At 41.4% G+C, this 16372-nt stretch overlaps 2 protein-coding genes across 6 annotated transcripts; one reads left to right on the plus strand and one right to left on the minus strand.

Moving 5' to 3' along the window:
- Positions 1-3617: 3617 nt before the first annotated feature.
- On the plus strand, positions 3618-7522 carry zgc:113184 (uncharacterized protein LOC553745 homolog). 2 transcript variants are annotated; one of them, XM_047581920.1, is made up of 5 exons: positions 3618-3726; positions 4833-4928; positions 6065-6198; positions 6267-6628; positions 6714-7522. In XM_047581920.1, the coding sequence occupies exons 3-5, from the start codon at positions 6090-6092 to the stop codon at positions 6888-6890; spliced, it is 648 nt and encodes a 215-aa protein (XP_047437876.1). In that variant the 5' UTR covers positions 3618-3726; positions 4833-4928; positions 6065-6089; the 3' UTR covers positions 6891-7522. The 2 variants fall into 2 exon arrangements, with proteins under 2 accessions (XP_047437876.1, XP_047437877.1); XM_047581921.1 differs by lacking the exon at positions 3618-3726 and adding an exon at positions 4660-4719.
- A 1793-nt stretch (positions 7523-9315) lies between these two features.
- On the minus strand, positions 9316-15858 carry nab2 (NGFI-A binding protein 2 (EGR1 binding protein 2)). 4 transcript variants are annotated; one of them, XM_047581899.1, is made up of 8 exons: positions 15626-15858; positions 15302-15415; positions 14089-15048; positions 13819-13952; positions 13144-13195; positions 12903-13017; positions 12624-12809; positions 9316-10736 (listed from the first exon to the last, which is right to left on the minus strand). In XM_047581899.1, exons 3-8 carry the CDS (start codon positions 14998-15000, stop codon positions 10639-10641), a joined length of 1497 nt encoding a protein of 498 aa, XP_047437855.1. In that variant the 5' UTR covers positions 15001-15048; positions 15302-15415; positions 15626-15858; the 3' UTR covers positions 9316-10638. The 4 variants fall into 4 exon arrangements, with proteins under 4 accessions (XP_047437855.1, XP_047437854.1, XP_047437856.1 ...); XM_047581898.1 differs by having other exon boundaries at positions 14089-15011; positions 15626-15856; XM_047581900.1 differs by lacking the exon at positions 15626-15858 and having other exon boundaries at positions 14089-15011; positions 15302-15618.
- Positions 15859-16372: the final 514 nt, after the last annotated feature.

A 16372-nucleotide genomic window follows, 5' to 3' on the forward strand; every position in this document is an offset into this window, starting at 1 on the left:
GCCATTCATGGAACATAATAATATAAAGATACTTGTTACAACCTGAATGTAGAAAATGTAAAATGACTAAAGCGCAATAAAATTAAATGAAAATTTCTGCCATTATGCCGCATGTAACATGACTTAACAGGCACAAGGATGTTTGGTTGTGTGGTGAGAGAGAGAGAGCAGCTGATTGCTGTATGATATTGTTCCAGAGGGAGGAAAGCTAATAGGTTTGTTTGTGAGGATGCTGCACCTGTCGCTTGTTGATGGATCGAGCTGTAAATAACTTTGGGCTCTGTGGGGGCTTCTGCGTTTCTTGTCTTCACTCTTGTTCTCTTTCTATACCTTTTTATACAAACACGCCTACGCACAGGTGCACATATCACTCTGCAGACATTCTTCTGTTTTATTTTCCAGAGCATCTCAGTACAGTGAATCCCTCAGGAATCCTTCGCCTCTGATTCTGACATAAAATACAGGTTTGGATAGAAGTTGCTGTATGTGTACTTGTGCAGCAGTATAAGGATGTGTGTGTGGGTGTGTTGGTGAATGTGGAAAACCCTCTTTGAGTGTATTTATAGCAGGCCATTGTTGGGCCCATAGAAACCTCCGTAATTGGATCTGGTTTCTCTCACTGAGAGTGATAAATGAGTTGGCAGACGTCATCGTTCATTCCATCCCTGTGTTAACTGTACACTCCACATCACTGTCTTAAACTCTTAGTCCCAGCAGGATTAAATTCATAAATGAATTATCATACTGGAGTGTGTGAAAGGGAGAGCCGGTGGAAACTAGTTCTCTCTGTGTTCTTGTGTCCTTGGGTATTAACTTTAATGGATGCACACTCATGGAGGTACTTCGGATCTAATACCCTTCATCTAATAGTTATCACGTTAACAGGGTGAAGTTGGAAGAAAAACATACAAACATAAAATAGTTTTAATCAGAAAAAGAAAAATTCTAGATGTTGCCATTTTTGTTGTTCTAAATAGACTTTAAGTTTTAGTATTTTATTTGTTGCTCTGTGATGTTGAATACTGCTCGATGTGTTTACTAAGCATAAAAACACTGAAGAAAAGCACAGGTGACACGTTGTGTGACATTAGTTTTTAGAAAACCTATTTATGTGCGCAAACACATAGGTATAAAGTAGAGGTCCTTTTACAGGCCCTGGTAGCTTTTAAATACATGATGGATAAGATGTGAATATGCTGGACAAGCACAGTTGTGTGTGTGATGTGTGTGTCTCTGTTCGGCCAGAGAATATGAGAATGTTACGATTATAAAACAAGATTGACAGGATGGATAGTGTTGCACTGGCAGATGACAGTTCCTGGCTCCCTGCCTAGAAGTTATTCACAGCAAAGCCCACACACTCTACACACCCACCCACCGACCCACACACACACACACACACACACACACACACACACACACACACACACACACACACACACACACACACACACAAACACACACACATAAACAACACGCATGAAAACACACGCTCACTTCAGAGAGCTACAACTCAGGGATCAAGTGGTGGAAGAAGGGAAGGGCTGGTAGACAGGGTGCGGTTTAGTTTGTGTGTGTGTTTTGCAAGGAGGTGTGGGGTTCAAGGTTGTCACAAACACATGGTGCAAACCAGCAAACGTAGGATACAACAAACCTATTTATAATTGCATAAGTCCCAACTTCACTGATAAAAACTGAATAGGTATTGATAACATTGATTGAACTGAATAACTGAATACACACATTTACATGAAGAACTTCATAAGTGATAAATCATCACATTTTGGAAACCGGAGGAGCTGTTAAATATAGGAATTAATGTAGACTTTGGCACAGTGTATGCATCTGCATGTGCTTTAGTCCAATACCACTTCCACGTCTTCAGGCTATGGCTGACAACCAGTTAGCATAGCTTACTGGAGACACAAATAGCTCAAGATGTTAGCATAGATTTTTTTTTTTAATCAGCATAAATAAATAAATTAAAAACTGTAGTGAGCTTTGAGTTGGTGAGCAATGTCTTAATGTGAGAACACACCAAACTAATACCAAAGAACAAAGGTGGACAGTGAGTGCATGTTAGTGCATTTTCCCTGTGTATTGGCCACTAAGTTGCCTGAACTATGCTGATCATTTGGTCTCCACTTAGTGTATTTCAATGTCCAGATTAGATGAGTATTACTGTGTACCCTTTGAACTTTGTTGCTTTGTCTACCTTCATCACTTCCTCTTCTCTTGTTGTGCACTACTCATTTGTCAGACTCTTCTCTCTGTCGATTCAACACGTTTAATCAGCTGAAAAGTTTGAAATAAGCATCCAAGCATCCAATAATGAGCATGACAAAGACAGCTGCGACAAAAAACTGGGGACACAGACACTCACTGACAGCCTGACACCAGAAAATTCAGACCAAGGCCCTTGATTATAACATTGCATGATGCAAAATATATAATAAGGCAACAATCTGAGAGGATCCTCCTGCAGGAGAAGTGACTCTCTAAGAACTGTAGAAACGAAGACTGCCTGGCCCCTCACACCAGTCTGAAGCAGAGTTAGCTGGCAACCCTCTCAGATCATAAGGTGCTGGCTGTCAGCTCGCCTGTCAAGGACACTACTGCTCACTCTGCTGCTCCTCCTAACTGGACAGATGGCCTGGAAGGTAGCCATAGGTCTGTGCAGTCTTAATGTGGATCTATTTTAAATTCAATACCAGTCACATTCAGCTCGTGACTGAAAATCCAGACTACCACACACACACAGCGCACACACTGAGTGGCTCCAGCTCAATAAAAGACGTGACAGCTGTGGATAAACCCTGATAATTTGACAGATTTTATCATTTCAGCCTAATTTACTTGAACCCGGCTCTCATCATGAACAGCACATTGATGACATTACCACTGCAGTCCAAACTGAATTACACTGTATAACAAACAGCTGGAAAATTCTGGCAGTAACCTATTGTCTTAATATAAAACTGTTTTTTTTTTTTTTTTTTTTTTTTTTTTTTGTTTATTTATTTATTTATTTATTATAGGATTATCCTAAGAAAGACAATGAAAGCTGTCCGGAAGAGGTCAATTCCCACATCTACTCTTTTCTGTGGAAACTTACTGACTATAAATGACATTTCATCATCAGTCAGTGAGATCACTACAACAACATTTTTCATTTTTGTGTTAAAACTTTGTCCTTTGACGTTTAAAAATTAGACGTTTCTTGTACAATGCTGTTGGGGGGGAAAAAAATACATTATGTAAGAAAAAGACGTAAACAAAAATATTCTTTATCTTAAATGTTCCTATCCATCTGTGTTGTAGTAACCTATATTATTTAGTATAAATGTTGAAGAATGTCATCGTAAATGAGCTAAAGTAACAATAAAAGTCACGCGTATGTTATTAATTTTATGCAAATTATAGACCTATGCTGCATATTTGAATTTGAGAACTATCTATTTTATCTGGTCATACTTTTCTGAAACGTTGCGTCACTTTCCTGACATACCGTTTTCAAAGTAAAGGCCCTTTGCTGATCGCCACAATAGGTTTCCCTTTTAATCTGAAGGCATCCCTCTTGAACAGGAAGTGTTGTTTAGACAGGTTTCCCGGTTTGACGCAGGTGAGCGCTTTACGTGCCGTGATGTCATGGAAGGGAAACGAGGATCTTGTTTTCCTTCCTCCATTTAGCGTACGTGCGGTTCCGTCTGGGAATGATCGACCAATGTAAGTTTAAGTTATCTTTTTCTTTTTTAATTGTAGGCGTTATGGAAAACCAGATCAGCTGTAAATTACACATGAGTTAAGGTTCCTTTGATTCAGACAATCTTCTAACTTACAAGAATCAAAACAAGTTAATAAGATTTACTCCATAGAACTTAAATTTTTATTACTTTCTGTTCTGGCTTTCCGGTTTAAAAAGTGTTTACAGAGTAGGTAAAGGTAATGTAGACCAAACTTGCATGCAGGAAAACTGGAACATAAAGATAGAAATAAAGAGAAGACTGGATTCATTTTTGGTGTGAGATGGCAGTAACGTGTTGTTTTGGACAATTAATCTGGTTAAATTTAATGTCTTTGTGAGAGGACATGCTTGAGTTTTTGATAGACGGTTGCTGAGCAGGTAAATACCTGACAAAAGGAGAGTCAGTGTGTTAAAGTTAAACATCAAAATAGTTATCAAATGATATGTTTTCATCATTTAAACATTTCACAGCAACGCTGTTTGTGAGTGGTAGTCTTATTATGATTGTCAGTAGTTGTCAAATTGCAGACAAAGTCAAAAGCAGACCCAACAAAGTCCTGTAGGACAGTTCCTTGTCACTCAGTATAGGAGTCACACCTGACACATAGTTTTTGAGGAACTCGTTGTGAAACCTCTTATTGTCTCACAGTTACCTTCCATTATATTGATGTTTCCCTAAAAGCGAAAAGTAAACCTAGAATTCAGGTTTCTCTTTTTCAGAACCAACCATAGACAAAAGCATTCTTTTTCAAAAAACAAAAACAAAAAAAACAACCTTGTCTCTTTCCTCTTTTGATGCTAAAAAATACCCTGCAGTGTAACTGAGACATGCAGTGTGCAGTGCAGTTCCTTTTTATGTTAAAAAGTTTTCACTTCCCTGTTTTCTAGAACTACTTCCTCATGTTTAGCAGTTCCCAGTATGTGTTGTTACGTTAGCAGAACACAATCCAGTCGACAGACAACAGACGTTACCGGTAGTTGGTCCAGCCTCATTTGAAGAACAGACAGAACCTAATTTTAATTTAATGTGGTAGATAGATTTGCAATTGGCTTTAAATGCTTAATTCTGATTCTTTGACAACAACAGGAGACCTGATGGAGAAATCTCTGAGTCTAACTTTTGCAACGAATGACAAAGACTCCTGAAGTGCTGAAGCAACGGGTGCAGACAAGCATATTCGTGGTAAGTAAATCATAATATAATAATAACAGACACAATAGGGTACAATAGTAACATTACATACTTTAAGATCCAAGAAACCAAGAGCAGGCCACTAGGGTTGAAGGCTGAAAGCTGTAAACTGCGTTTGAATCCTGACGGCCTTGTGCTTTGCTGTGAGAAAATGTTGCTTTCTTCAAGTACATACGCTACATAAAAATGCATCAATCATTCTTCAGGTTTCTGCCGGGATTGGGATTTTTTTTTTTTTTTTTAACACATTTCATTGTTGACAACCCAGACTGTAGCCCCACTAATTTAGAGACTGACTGCTGTTGTCAAGATAGATAGTTAAAATCTTTTCAAGCCCCCCGCATCAATAATATGGTTTATCGAATGCTGTCTTGAGATAGTCAACCTGGTTAATATGGTGCCTTCAACTGCGGCGAATTTACGGTGTCTGCGGGAAAAAAAGTCCATTTTAACGTCTCTCTCTTACGCTATATGTGGGACTTTGTGGTAAGGCCTGAGTTGAGACACATTTGGTGATGTTTGCAGAACTGGTGTAGGTAATAATATAGTTAATATATTGTCATTTAGTCATAGGCAGTTTTGTTTGTCTCTTAAAAATGTCCATAATACCAATGACTTCATTCTTATCAATGTGACTTTGCATTTCCTACTATAAATTGCTAGCTTGCTATCCTATTAGCCTCTAGATGGAAACAGTTGCATAGAAGCAATGTTCTCACGACCAAGGGCTGCATTTTGTGTCTGTGAATTCCCACGTTGTAACCATGAGCTGACAATTTTGATGTTCGAAGGCAGCGATAGTACTTGTTCATTGACTCTTTATAAAGATGAATGAGACCTTAGGGATGTCACTCATAAGTTTTTCTGAAGGTTTTGAAGCTCAGCGTGGTGACTCTGACCGTTGCCATCTTGGCTAATTCAAAACTGTTACACCTGTAACTGACGTGTACAGGTGATGCCAAGGCTGACAGCTAGAGATATGTGAGGCCACACATTTGCTATTTAAAGTAGGCACATTTTTAATTATGACTCAAGTCTATGTGCAATCGAGATGAGTGAGTTATATAAACAAAAACGTCTCTGTACCATTGTTGCATATACAATATACTCTCCTCTTCTTCTTCAAGTATCCACAAAACTTGGGCTGGTGAGATGGAGGACGCATACAATGAACTATACCAGCAGTTTCTTTGCCTGAGGTCACTTTGCTTGAAACAGGCAGCTCTGTTGCATCAACTCACATCAGCTCTGCAGAAACAAGGTCAGTGTATAAACTCATTCTCGTGATGTTATTGTACCAGTCTTTACGCAACAGTTTTCTGCCTGCAGGTGTGTCTGTTCCTAATGGAGAATTGAGCAGTTTGATGTCGATTCCTGTCCAGTGTACCCAGGAAATCCCTGTGTATCTCCATGAAAAGCCTCAACCACTAACGGCTGAAACACGAAACCCTGTAGCACAGTCTGGCATTGATCGCCTTTCCAGAAATGTGGGAACTGTCTCTGAATTCCTTTCTGAAGATATGTCCAAGCTCTGTATGGATATATCCTGTCAGAGAAAGGAGGATGTGAAGGTGGAGCAAAAACCCCAATTCTTGACTGCCATGGACGCCTCAAGGTGCCATGGAGCATCTCCCTGTGAACAAAGACATCCAGGACAAAGTCATCTTGGTGGACACAGGACTCATTACAGAGTAAGTGTTTTCATTTTCATAAAAAAACAAAAACAAAGCTGTCTGTTTTACTCAGACTTCTTTTTGAACTCTGTGTTTGTGTCAGATGCCTGTGACAGACAGACTCTCCCTGGGTGGTGACATCTTCTGCCAGTCGAGCGGGGCGCTGATGTCGGACGTGGCGCTGCAGTCACATGTTTGTGACTTCTGCCAGGCGGTTTTCCCTGGTCACACAACCACAAGAGGAGAGTTCCTACGACACCTCGACACCCACGTCACCTAGACTGACCTTCTGGAAATCGGCCCGTTCTGTTTGGTTGTGGATGAACTGTTCAGATACTGATGCTGACATAATCACTCATATGAGGTATAATGAAGAAACTGGTGTATTTATATGTGAAAATATTTTTTTGTTATTTTAACAGCTCAGTTCACCAACTGAAGAGGAAATCATATTTGTGTCACTCCCACCCATGGTACTAGTGTCTAGCCGTGGTCTTGTCTGGGTTATGAGGGTGGATGCATTTTCAGTTTGTGTTGATCAGAGCAGTAAAACAACAGCATGTCTTTGCAGATTTAGTTTGTTTTCAGTTCCATTGTTCAGTCCATGACTATATCTGTTTTTAATAGGGGTTTAATGTAGTTCCATTCAAATTACTGAAATTAAAGTGCATATCGTAAAGATAATATTTATAATTTCAACCTGCAAGGAAAGTGTCTCGTTCACATACACTGATCCCTCTCAGGTATTTTAATACAGCCAGTAGACACACAGACACAGTGGAATGATTTATTTAATAAACAAGGTGATGTCATGTCATAATTCAGTCTACTGTTCTGTCTTCTAATCTGACACTTCAAACTTGCTTGTCGTTGTTGTTCTCGTTGTTGCAAGTAAAGGGAACAAAAATCTTCTTCCTCAGTGTTTATTTGGTGTTTACTCGGTTTATGGTGTCAACTAAGAAGCCTTACTTAAATTACAGTGTTCAAGGATCATCTTCACTCTGGACAGAAATGTATTCTGAAGGAGCATAGCTGCATGTAAAGTATTCATATCATGGTGATATGGATCTTGATTGCTTCCTAATATGTCTGCTTATGCCACCATGTAAACAGTGCTTTTCAAGCTTGGACAGGAAGAAAAATAATAAGGCAGAAAAATAAAAATAATAATAAATATTAATAAGTTAATTTGTTATTATTGAAAATCTTTCTTTGTGTGGTTTTGCACACAGACATCCCTAAACTTTGCCCTTTGTTCATAGTGGAGTATTTCAAACATTCATCCGCATGATCCTGAAGATATTTAAAAGATCTGAATGCAGACAATATGACTTCCTACTTTCATTACTTTTAATAGTCAGTCTGCCGTTTGTCGTCAGATCAGCTGTCTGCTGCCGTTTCCAAGGAAAGAGCCAGCTCTAAGAATAGCCTCCAAGACTTAACTCCCCTAATTAGTGGTGCAGACAGCTGATTGACGATGGCAGCTCCCTTTATCTGTTGCCACATAGACTGTCGCTCTCATAATCACAATAAATAAATAAAAACGGTTTGGATATAATTGCTCCTGTATAACCAAAAGCATCCCAATTAGGCATAACATTATGACCACCTTCCTAATATTGTGTAGGTCTTCCTTGTGCCTCCGAAACAGCTGTCACTCTACAGAGAATGGACATGGGCCTTGTTGGGGCTGAGGGGAGGGGTCTCTGCTACCGCTTATCCTCACTAGGATGAAGCCTATCCCAACTGTACTGTACCGGGTGAGAGGCGGGGTACACAAGGCTAACACAAAGATAAACAACCATTTGCACTAACACATATGGGCAATTTAGAATCATGAGCATGCTTTTGGACGGTGGGAGAGAACCAGAGTACCCAGAGAAAACCCACGCAGACACAGGGAGAACATACAAACTCCATCCAGAGCACCAGTGCTGACCACAGAGCCACTGTGCCGCCCCCCTCTGTGAATTATCCAACGGATATTCAATCAGTTATGTAGTGACTTTGGAGGCAAGGTCCAAAAGTTTCACTGAATTGTCACAGGATGGTCAGTGTTATTTACTTCACCTATCAGTAGTTTTAATGTTGTGGCTGATCGGTGTATAAAGAGACTTCTGGGCTTTGAGCTAAATGAAAATGCCAACTTGCTAACATGCAGTTCATTTTCACCCACTTGTTCTATGTTAGCATGGGAAAGTTGGACAAACAGATCATTAGACCTGACTGTGGTTAATAGTAATAGTAAAACTTAGTAAATTATTCTGTGAAGAACCACGAATGTCTGATCCAAATGTCATGGCGATCCATTCATAGTCAAGGAAGTAATTCAGTCTTTTTGTTTTAGAATCTGCTATAAAATAAACTAGCAATCATTAATGGCTTTGACATCCTGGAGCTGATACTGGGGTTAAACTGGGGTTGTCTGAGGTCTGCTCTGTGTGTGTCTATGTTCTCTCCTGTCTGAAAATCGACCATGTGCATGAGCGCTGATGATATCACTGGCACAGGTGAGTCATGCCAGCACTGAGGCTCGATGCGACGTGTCAGTGCAACCAACAAGACGACAGCAGAGGTGTTGCTGGCTGTGTGACGCAGCTCCTGCAGCCTCTTCCACACATCAGAGCTGCCAAGAACCAAAAAAAAAAGAAAAAAGAAAAAGAAAAAGAAAAAGAGGATTCTTCATGGAAAACAATGAAACTTGCTGTGGCTTTAGTCAGTAAAATAACATTTATTGAGCTGTAACAAAATAAATAATCTGTTTTGCAACATAATAAACTGAGGAGGTTAGTAATCACTCAAGAGACAGGCAGATGTAACTGATGCACAGTAAGCTACCTCACTGACATATTCAACATGAGCCATCTGAATACATTTGCACACTTCAATGGTTTTACCAAATTTTGTCACCAGCAGCTGTCAGCTGATGTCGTTTATAAGAACTGCTGTATCAAAAATCAAAGCACCATGGGATTGTCTATCTGTAAACTTCCTGTGTTTCTGCTAATTTTTCTAAAACCTAAAATGAAAAGATAGATTAGTCTAATTTATTAGACCATTTTTAAGATGTAAGATTCACTTTGTTAATCTAAGACTACACAAATATCATCCCAAAGACACGCCTGTACGTTTCCTGTATTCGTAAAAATACTGCACCATCAATAATCTACAGTAATCAACACGTTTCTGGAATTGGTTACAAATGTTTAGCTTTGATTTCAGGTTTCTTGAAGGCTGTACATTAAACTCATTAGGCTGAGCTCAAGGCGTCCTCACTGCTGAAGTGAGTGCCCTGAAAGTTCGATTTCACTACACAGACCCATCTTAGAACAGTTGATAGTGAAATTCCTCTAGCACAAGCCTGACTCTAAACACCGTTATCAGCAGCTGAGAAAGAGAAAGATGTGATGGACGATGAAGGCCTGTGGCCTTTCGTCTCATGATGGTGGATTAGACGATGCAGCAAAAGACAAAAGACAAAAAGGCCTGTGACCCTGACGTTTGTGTGCATGCTCCCAGAAAAGTTGACTGACTACCAGAACATCCATTTGTTTCCTGAGGAGCTTCAGAGGACGTATTGATGCTATTCTTAAAGTGTTGATTAAAGTCCTTCTACAAAAAAAACAAACCATTCCTCTACATCATTAACATGTGCTGCTCGCTGTGGAGGAACTTAGTTGGTTTCCAAAGTTGCAGTGCCCCCTGCTGTGTCGAGTCCAGTTCATCTGAAGCAGGTGGCACATCCTCATTAAATAATAATTCAGGCCTTGCCTGATAAAAATCCATATATTATTTTTCCCTCTGTTGGTTCAAAAGTCAAAGGAGTGTCTTTCCTTGCTTATTTCCTGAATATAAAAATCAAAACATGTCGTTGCTCATTCACAACTTAAGAAGTCACTGCAGGTTTATGATATCAGTCACTGGGTTTTGTCAGGAGTCTCTTTTCCATCACGTTGGATGCCAGTGAAGTACATGAGCCCTCTATAAAGGGACACAGTACAAGTTCCCTGATAACCCCTCTGAGGGTTTCATTTCCCCCGGTGGTTGGCGTCATCTTTGGTGAAACAAGGGCTACTGCTTCTGCACGCCGTTACCGCGCTCTGCCTCTCCACTTTGCTGTCAAGGTCTGTGGGGAGACGTACATTTTACATGAGAGCTGACACTAAAACAAACAACAAATACTTAGATATAATGTAATAAAAGAGAAGCAAAGAGAAACCCATCAGGAGCACATTTGTAAAACTTTGAAATCTGCTGAATTTGATATGCATTTAATGCTGTGAATTCAAATTTTCCATACTTCCATAGACAGTTATGTTGCTGTGGTAATCAGGATGTAGAGTTAAGACCTTTGCATCGTAGTTTCAGCGAGAACCTCTCCCACATGGAGTGAAGTCATCAGGGTTTGTATGACCAACCCAAGCTGTCGAATAACCAAATGTCTCTACCGTCGAGTTTAATGACATTTTGTTTGGTTGCTAATAAGGCAGCGATGAAGTCAGTGAGTAAAGTGAGGGAATACACCAAAACGTTGATTGAAAGTGAATTTTTGCAAGATAGAAATATCAGTATCTGAAATCTAAATATGACCAAGACGTTTTTTTGTGATCATGAGTAAAAAAAAAAATGATTTGTGTAATTATTATTAATTTATTTATAATACCTCTGTGTCCTAATATATAATGTAATATAATCAGATATGAATGATGCCATTTGTATTTTTTTTTTAAAGTAGCTGTATTTTAAAATGTGAAGTAATATCCTGGCTAGATAAAGAGACAGTGGAGGAAAGACAGTGACGTTGGCAGGAAGTGGCAGATCAATGGATAAGAGGGATGAAGTTTTTTTAAAAAAAAATACATGACAATGTGAGGGAGATCGACACCAGAGATGAAACATATGTCTATTTTTCTTCTTCTTCTTCTTTTTATGTTATTTCCGCAGGTCTTTTGGTAGAGGGAGAAGCTGCATAAAAAAGACTGTGCCATTTCCCTGCCCACAGGTTTTATTTTTGTACACTGTCGCTTGGTGAGTCAATGCAACGCCCCTCCAATTACCTCCCACTCCTTCGCCCCCACGCCCCATCCATCCCGCCCTTCAGCCCACGCACCTAACGCACTCTGACGTCAGTCACTGTTGAGAGGAAGGGGGGTCCGATTCTGCCACCCACAGAGTACTTCCTACCCCCCCTCCCCTCCTCCCTCACTCCCCGCCCCCTCATGTCTTTGCTGGCTTCCTTCTCCTCGTTTCATCGCCTCGACTGGTGATCGCAGCCCAGAACTTGCTTCTTTCTTTCTTTTTTTTTTGTGAGAAGCTGTGATGTATTAGAAAACATAAATAAATAATAATAATAATAATAATAATAATAAAAAACGCTCCAGTATCAGGGTATTAAAGAAGTGCTATAACAGTGTAACACCCCCCTCCTCCCCTCTCTCCTCCATCTCTCACTCTTTTCCTCTCTATATATCGCTCTCCACCTCCTTCTGTTTCCCCTTCTAACTTCTATCCTCTCTAATTTACAGTCTGGTGAAGTTCAGCTGGGTACTGGTGGGAGGCGTCACCTCAGAGAGATTGTGACTCACAAGAGTTCAAACTGAAGAGCTATAAAATATTCATTGTTAGGGAGAGGTTAGGGAGTCTCTGTCTGTCATCTTCAATTCAACCCCAACATCATCTCCTCCATTTTGATTCTCTGTCCACCCCCACCTTCAGGCAGTAGTGTGACATGTGGGAAAATGTGCTTAATTCACTGTCACTGCAGTGACATATAGGAAAATATGGATGCCTTTGTCATGTCTCTATGAAACATATAGATGAATATGACTAAACAAATGAGATGAGGCAACATGTTTCCCGTGTTTGGAACAATCTAACCATCATATTTGCCACACATTTCTGAGTATTACTCTAACTCCCCAGCTCAGAGATGGACAAACGTCACAATAAGCACTTTTATTTTGTGTCTGTTATTAAGTACATAATACACATGTGTCATTATTTGAAAAGTCACCTGTAGAGTGAGCTCCTTCAGATGCCACGCTGAGCTTCCCCGCTCGATCATGAGACACCATCCGAGCCAATCGCAGTCCTTCGTCCATTAGAGTTTGCTGTATGAGATGGCGACTCCAGCTGGCGGGGTTAGAGGTGTCAACGTGGGGACGGGGGGATGGAGACTGGTTGCACTGTGAGCCGAGGTCTAAAGGAACAGAGAGATCCGGGTCTAAACATCGTCTTCGGGCACTGGAGATGTTGAGATTACATTTATTTTACACTGATGGGAAGATTTTACCGTGTGATCCACTGTCCACGCTCTCTGCAGATAAGCTGTCGTCATCTCCCCTGTGGGGCAAACTCTCTGATCCGTCCACTCCAAGGAGTGATGGCATACTCTCTGACACATTGACCTGAAACACATCAGACAAGGAAGCGCACCATTAGTGTGATGATGCTCACTGCTGATGAACCACTCTGAATGAAAGATAAGCGAAGGTGAGATTTATTCACTGGTGGCTGCAGCTCTGAAGGCTCACCTCATGTCTCGCTCTCTTTTGGGGCAGTATGCTGTTCTCATCTGCATTTGTCCTGCAGGAACAAAATAGTTTAGCCAACTGGAAGAAAGTGTATTTTAACAAAATGATGAAAAAAAGTGTTGGACCTTAATCTATCTAATACTGAGAAAAAGCTATTAAAAGGAAGTCATACTCACACAGTAGATAAGGAACTGTATTCAACTTGATCTGAACCCTGGTATATTTAACTAATTTACTATAAACCTACAAATTTACTGGAAGGGATATCGAGTAAGTATGAAATAAGATATTATGATATTGCTGACTGTGTGCACGTTAAGGAATTTGTAGTGTGTTTGTGTATTCCTGTGTGGCTCCAAAGTTAGCTCATTAAACTGAGGTTGGAGTTTAATTCCCACTGTGATCCCAACTCTGTTTATACTGAAAATGAATTGACTGGTGGGCAGATGACTCATATAAAGCACCTGGTATGTGTGGAATGTAAGCTATTATCATTCATATTTATTTCACGTGACACTACCCTCGGTGTTATGATTGCTGTGAAGGATATGGATCCTGACTCTATAAGACTTTCTGATTCTTTCTTTCCTGACAGAGGACACAGTTAGGACACAGCAGGTGTGAGGTGTGTCAGTCAGTGGTTGCTGGAGAACAGACCCAGAGCAGTACCCTTACCTTGCATGTTTCAGTGTGGAGGTGTAGGCACATTTTCTTGCCACCTGCCGAGCCAAAGAAAAGAGCTCCACCCGTCTCAGCAAGAGAGCATTGTCGCGCATGCAGAACTGGGCTGCCGCTTCATTGATGATCAACTGAGGAGAAAAATGCCAAATGAAGGAGTTCTGGATGCTTTGAAACTGACTTCCTGGCAAGAAATTGTGAGAAATGTTTTGTGTACCAACTTCTGGATTAGATTACTATAAGTATCAGGGTCTTTGATGCTTTTACCTCATGATGTGTGAGCTGCTTGCCTTCTCTCCTCTTGGAGTCAAAGCGTCCATAAATGAGACTGTATTTGCGGATCTCCTCTTCCTTGTTAACATCCTGGGCCCCCATTCTGAAGATGTGCCCCACAGTTTTTGCCATCTTCTTATTCATCCTGAGCAGAGTCTTGACCTCTGCAGGGTCTGACCTGGGCAGGGTCCGGAGGAGTCTATCCACGCTCTCCACCACCGCCTTCGCCGTCTCCCCGTCCAGCTGCCCTCCGGGCCAGGCCGACAGAACAGCAGGAGTAAATGATGCAGAGGGGCTTGGGGACGTGGAGGGTCCCGGAGGACCTGCTGACAGCAGAGGTGGGCTCTGTGACTCTTCTTCCATTCCAGATGCAGAAGCCAAAGTGGAGTTTCCGTCGGGCTCTGGGCTGAGCCAGTGTGGGTCCATGGGTGACAGTTTTTCCCTATAGTGTGTGTCTGGTGGTTGTGGAGAGGCCTGAGAGCAGGGGCTTCTTGGACTCCCACTGTGCATTGGGGTAAGGCATGCCCGATCCTCTCTTTCACATGGCGACCCTGGCTGCCCGTTACTTACAGACTTTCTGGGCCCGCCAGCTGAACCACTCGTACCCGTCCCATCAACTTTAAACAGTGGTATGCCCCCAAGCGGAACGTTAGCAACTGGCTGGCTGAAAAGGGCAGGGTTCGCCGCCCAGTCTCGGAGGGCCTTTTGCAGCCTACGCACATGCAGTGGCTTGGTGGCCATGCCAACTAGTGCCATGATCTCCAGAAACTCCTCCTCCGCTGCCTCACAGAGCTGCTGGACGTCGTCGCCACCCTGCTGGATAAAGGTTTCATAATAGGCCAGCAGGTTGGCCCTCTGCAGCACACGATAGAGCTGCAACTCCCCAAGTGTGCGCGGCAGAGACATTGCACCCAGCACTGGAAAGTTTAGGCAGGAGAAAGGAAACACATGAACCTGCAGGTAGAGAAATCCTGTACCAGTTATTTCTATCAGTTAATGACTTTGTCATCTGGGCCACACCTAGTATACATGTCTCTGAAATCCCCAGTCTTAATAAAGAGTTGATAAAAACAAGTCAATAGCTCAAAGAAAGTTCATACATGCTTTGGAGCAGAAGAGGTCCCTCTATGCACAGACACATTTTACTACATTTTCACAAAAGATCCTACATGACTAAATGGTCGTAGTATAGACGAGTCGTTCTTACCTTCTTCACGTTAGGTAGACTGTTTTTCTTTTCTTTCTTCTTTTTTGTTGTTGTTGTTTTTTACGCAAAGATATCTCTCCAAACACGCCAGGGGCCGGTCTTCCCGGAATGAAACTGATCAAGAAACAATAATAATAATAAAATCAGTTTCACTTAATCACTCAGACGGAACCACGTTTCATCCTGACTACACTAAAGCATTCGGAATACTCGCTGGAGTTCAAATAAAACCATCGACTGGAGCCAACTATTCCTGCGCCAGATGTTAGAGGAGAACACCATGCTCAGAGACGCATCGCAGTCCTGATCCTGTTCGTTTCTTACCGTCTTGCCTATTGCCGACAACTTCCCCGTCGCAGATTGGCGTAGTAAATCCCCTTTGCGTATCGTACCTCGTCTGAAATCACTGGCAGAAATCCTCCTCCGGCGCACCGTATTGGTTGCTGGCTGCCTTTTTGCTGTCTGTGTGGGCTGGAGAATGACGGGGGCGGACTGCAGCACGCCATCTGACCGAAAAAGAGCCTTCCTCTCCCGGTAGAGAGGCGGCTTTCAAATTGGGGATGTGGGTGGTGGTAGTGGGGGCTTGAAATTAACCCTCTGCGTCTTCAAGATTGTTCCTTTATGCAGAGGCTTTAGGGGGGTTCCCAGAGTTTTACCATGTCAAAGACCCCCATATAATACGTCAGCACAATATATACTTACATAGAGAAAGATCAGCATATGTGAATTTTACTGGTTTTCATGTCTATTTATGTGGGAGTTGGTTGGCCTTAAATGATTTTGAGAGTATGCTACAGATGATCATCATTTTTAAAAAGCCGGTATTGACATCATATGCATATTTAAAGAGACACTTCACCTTTTAATATTAATAAATAACCAATGATCATCATCACTAGCTTTTTTTCTGCTGCCCGTGGCCTGCAGGGTGAATGGATAGCATTTACTGTGCATTTATTGAATAGTCTTAAGTGTGCCATGCCAGGTTTACGATTAAGAAACAACAAAACACAACAAAAACCCTTCTCAGTATCATACGAAACATAGACCATTGCAAAGGCCCTAATATAG

The sequence above is a fragment of the Mugil cephalus genome, chromosome 4 (genome assembly GCF_022458985.1).
Source record: "Mugil cephalus isolate CIBA_MC_2020 chromosome 4, CIBA_Mcephalus_1.1, whole genome shotgun sequence".
Taxonomy (NCBI): Eukaryota; Metazoa; Chordata; class Actinopteri; order Mugiliformes; family Mugilidae; genus Mugil; species Mugil cephalus.

Excerpts from the sequence above, each read along its gene's own strand:
- zgc:113184 (XM_047581920.1), top strand. The coding sequence starts at position 6,090 with ATGGAGGACGCATACAATGAACTATACCAGCAGTTTCTTTGCCTGAGG. Across the intron at positions 6,199-6,266 it reads ATCAGCTCTGCAGAAACAAG|GTGTGTCTGTTCCTAATGGA; the intron begins GTCAGTGTATAA and ends TTCTGCCTGCAG. Across the intron at positions 6,629-6,713 it reads GACACAGGACTCATTACAGA|ATGCCTGTGACAGACAGACT; the intron begins GTAAGTGTTTTC and ends TGTTTGTGTCAG.
- nab2 (XM_047581899.1), bottom strand. The coding sequence starts at position 15,000 with ATGTCTCTGCCGCGCACACTTGGGGAGTTGCAGCTCTATCGTGTGCTG. Across the intron at positions 13,018-13,143 it reads AAAAGAGAGCGAGACATGAG|GTCAATGTGTCAGAGAGTAT; the intron begins GTGAGCCTTCAG and ends GATGTGTTTCAG. Across the intron at positions 10,737-12,623 it reads TGAAGGAGCTCACTCTACAG|ACCTTGACAGCAAAGTGGAG; the intron begins GTGACTTTTCAA and ends GTCTCCCCACAG.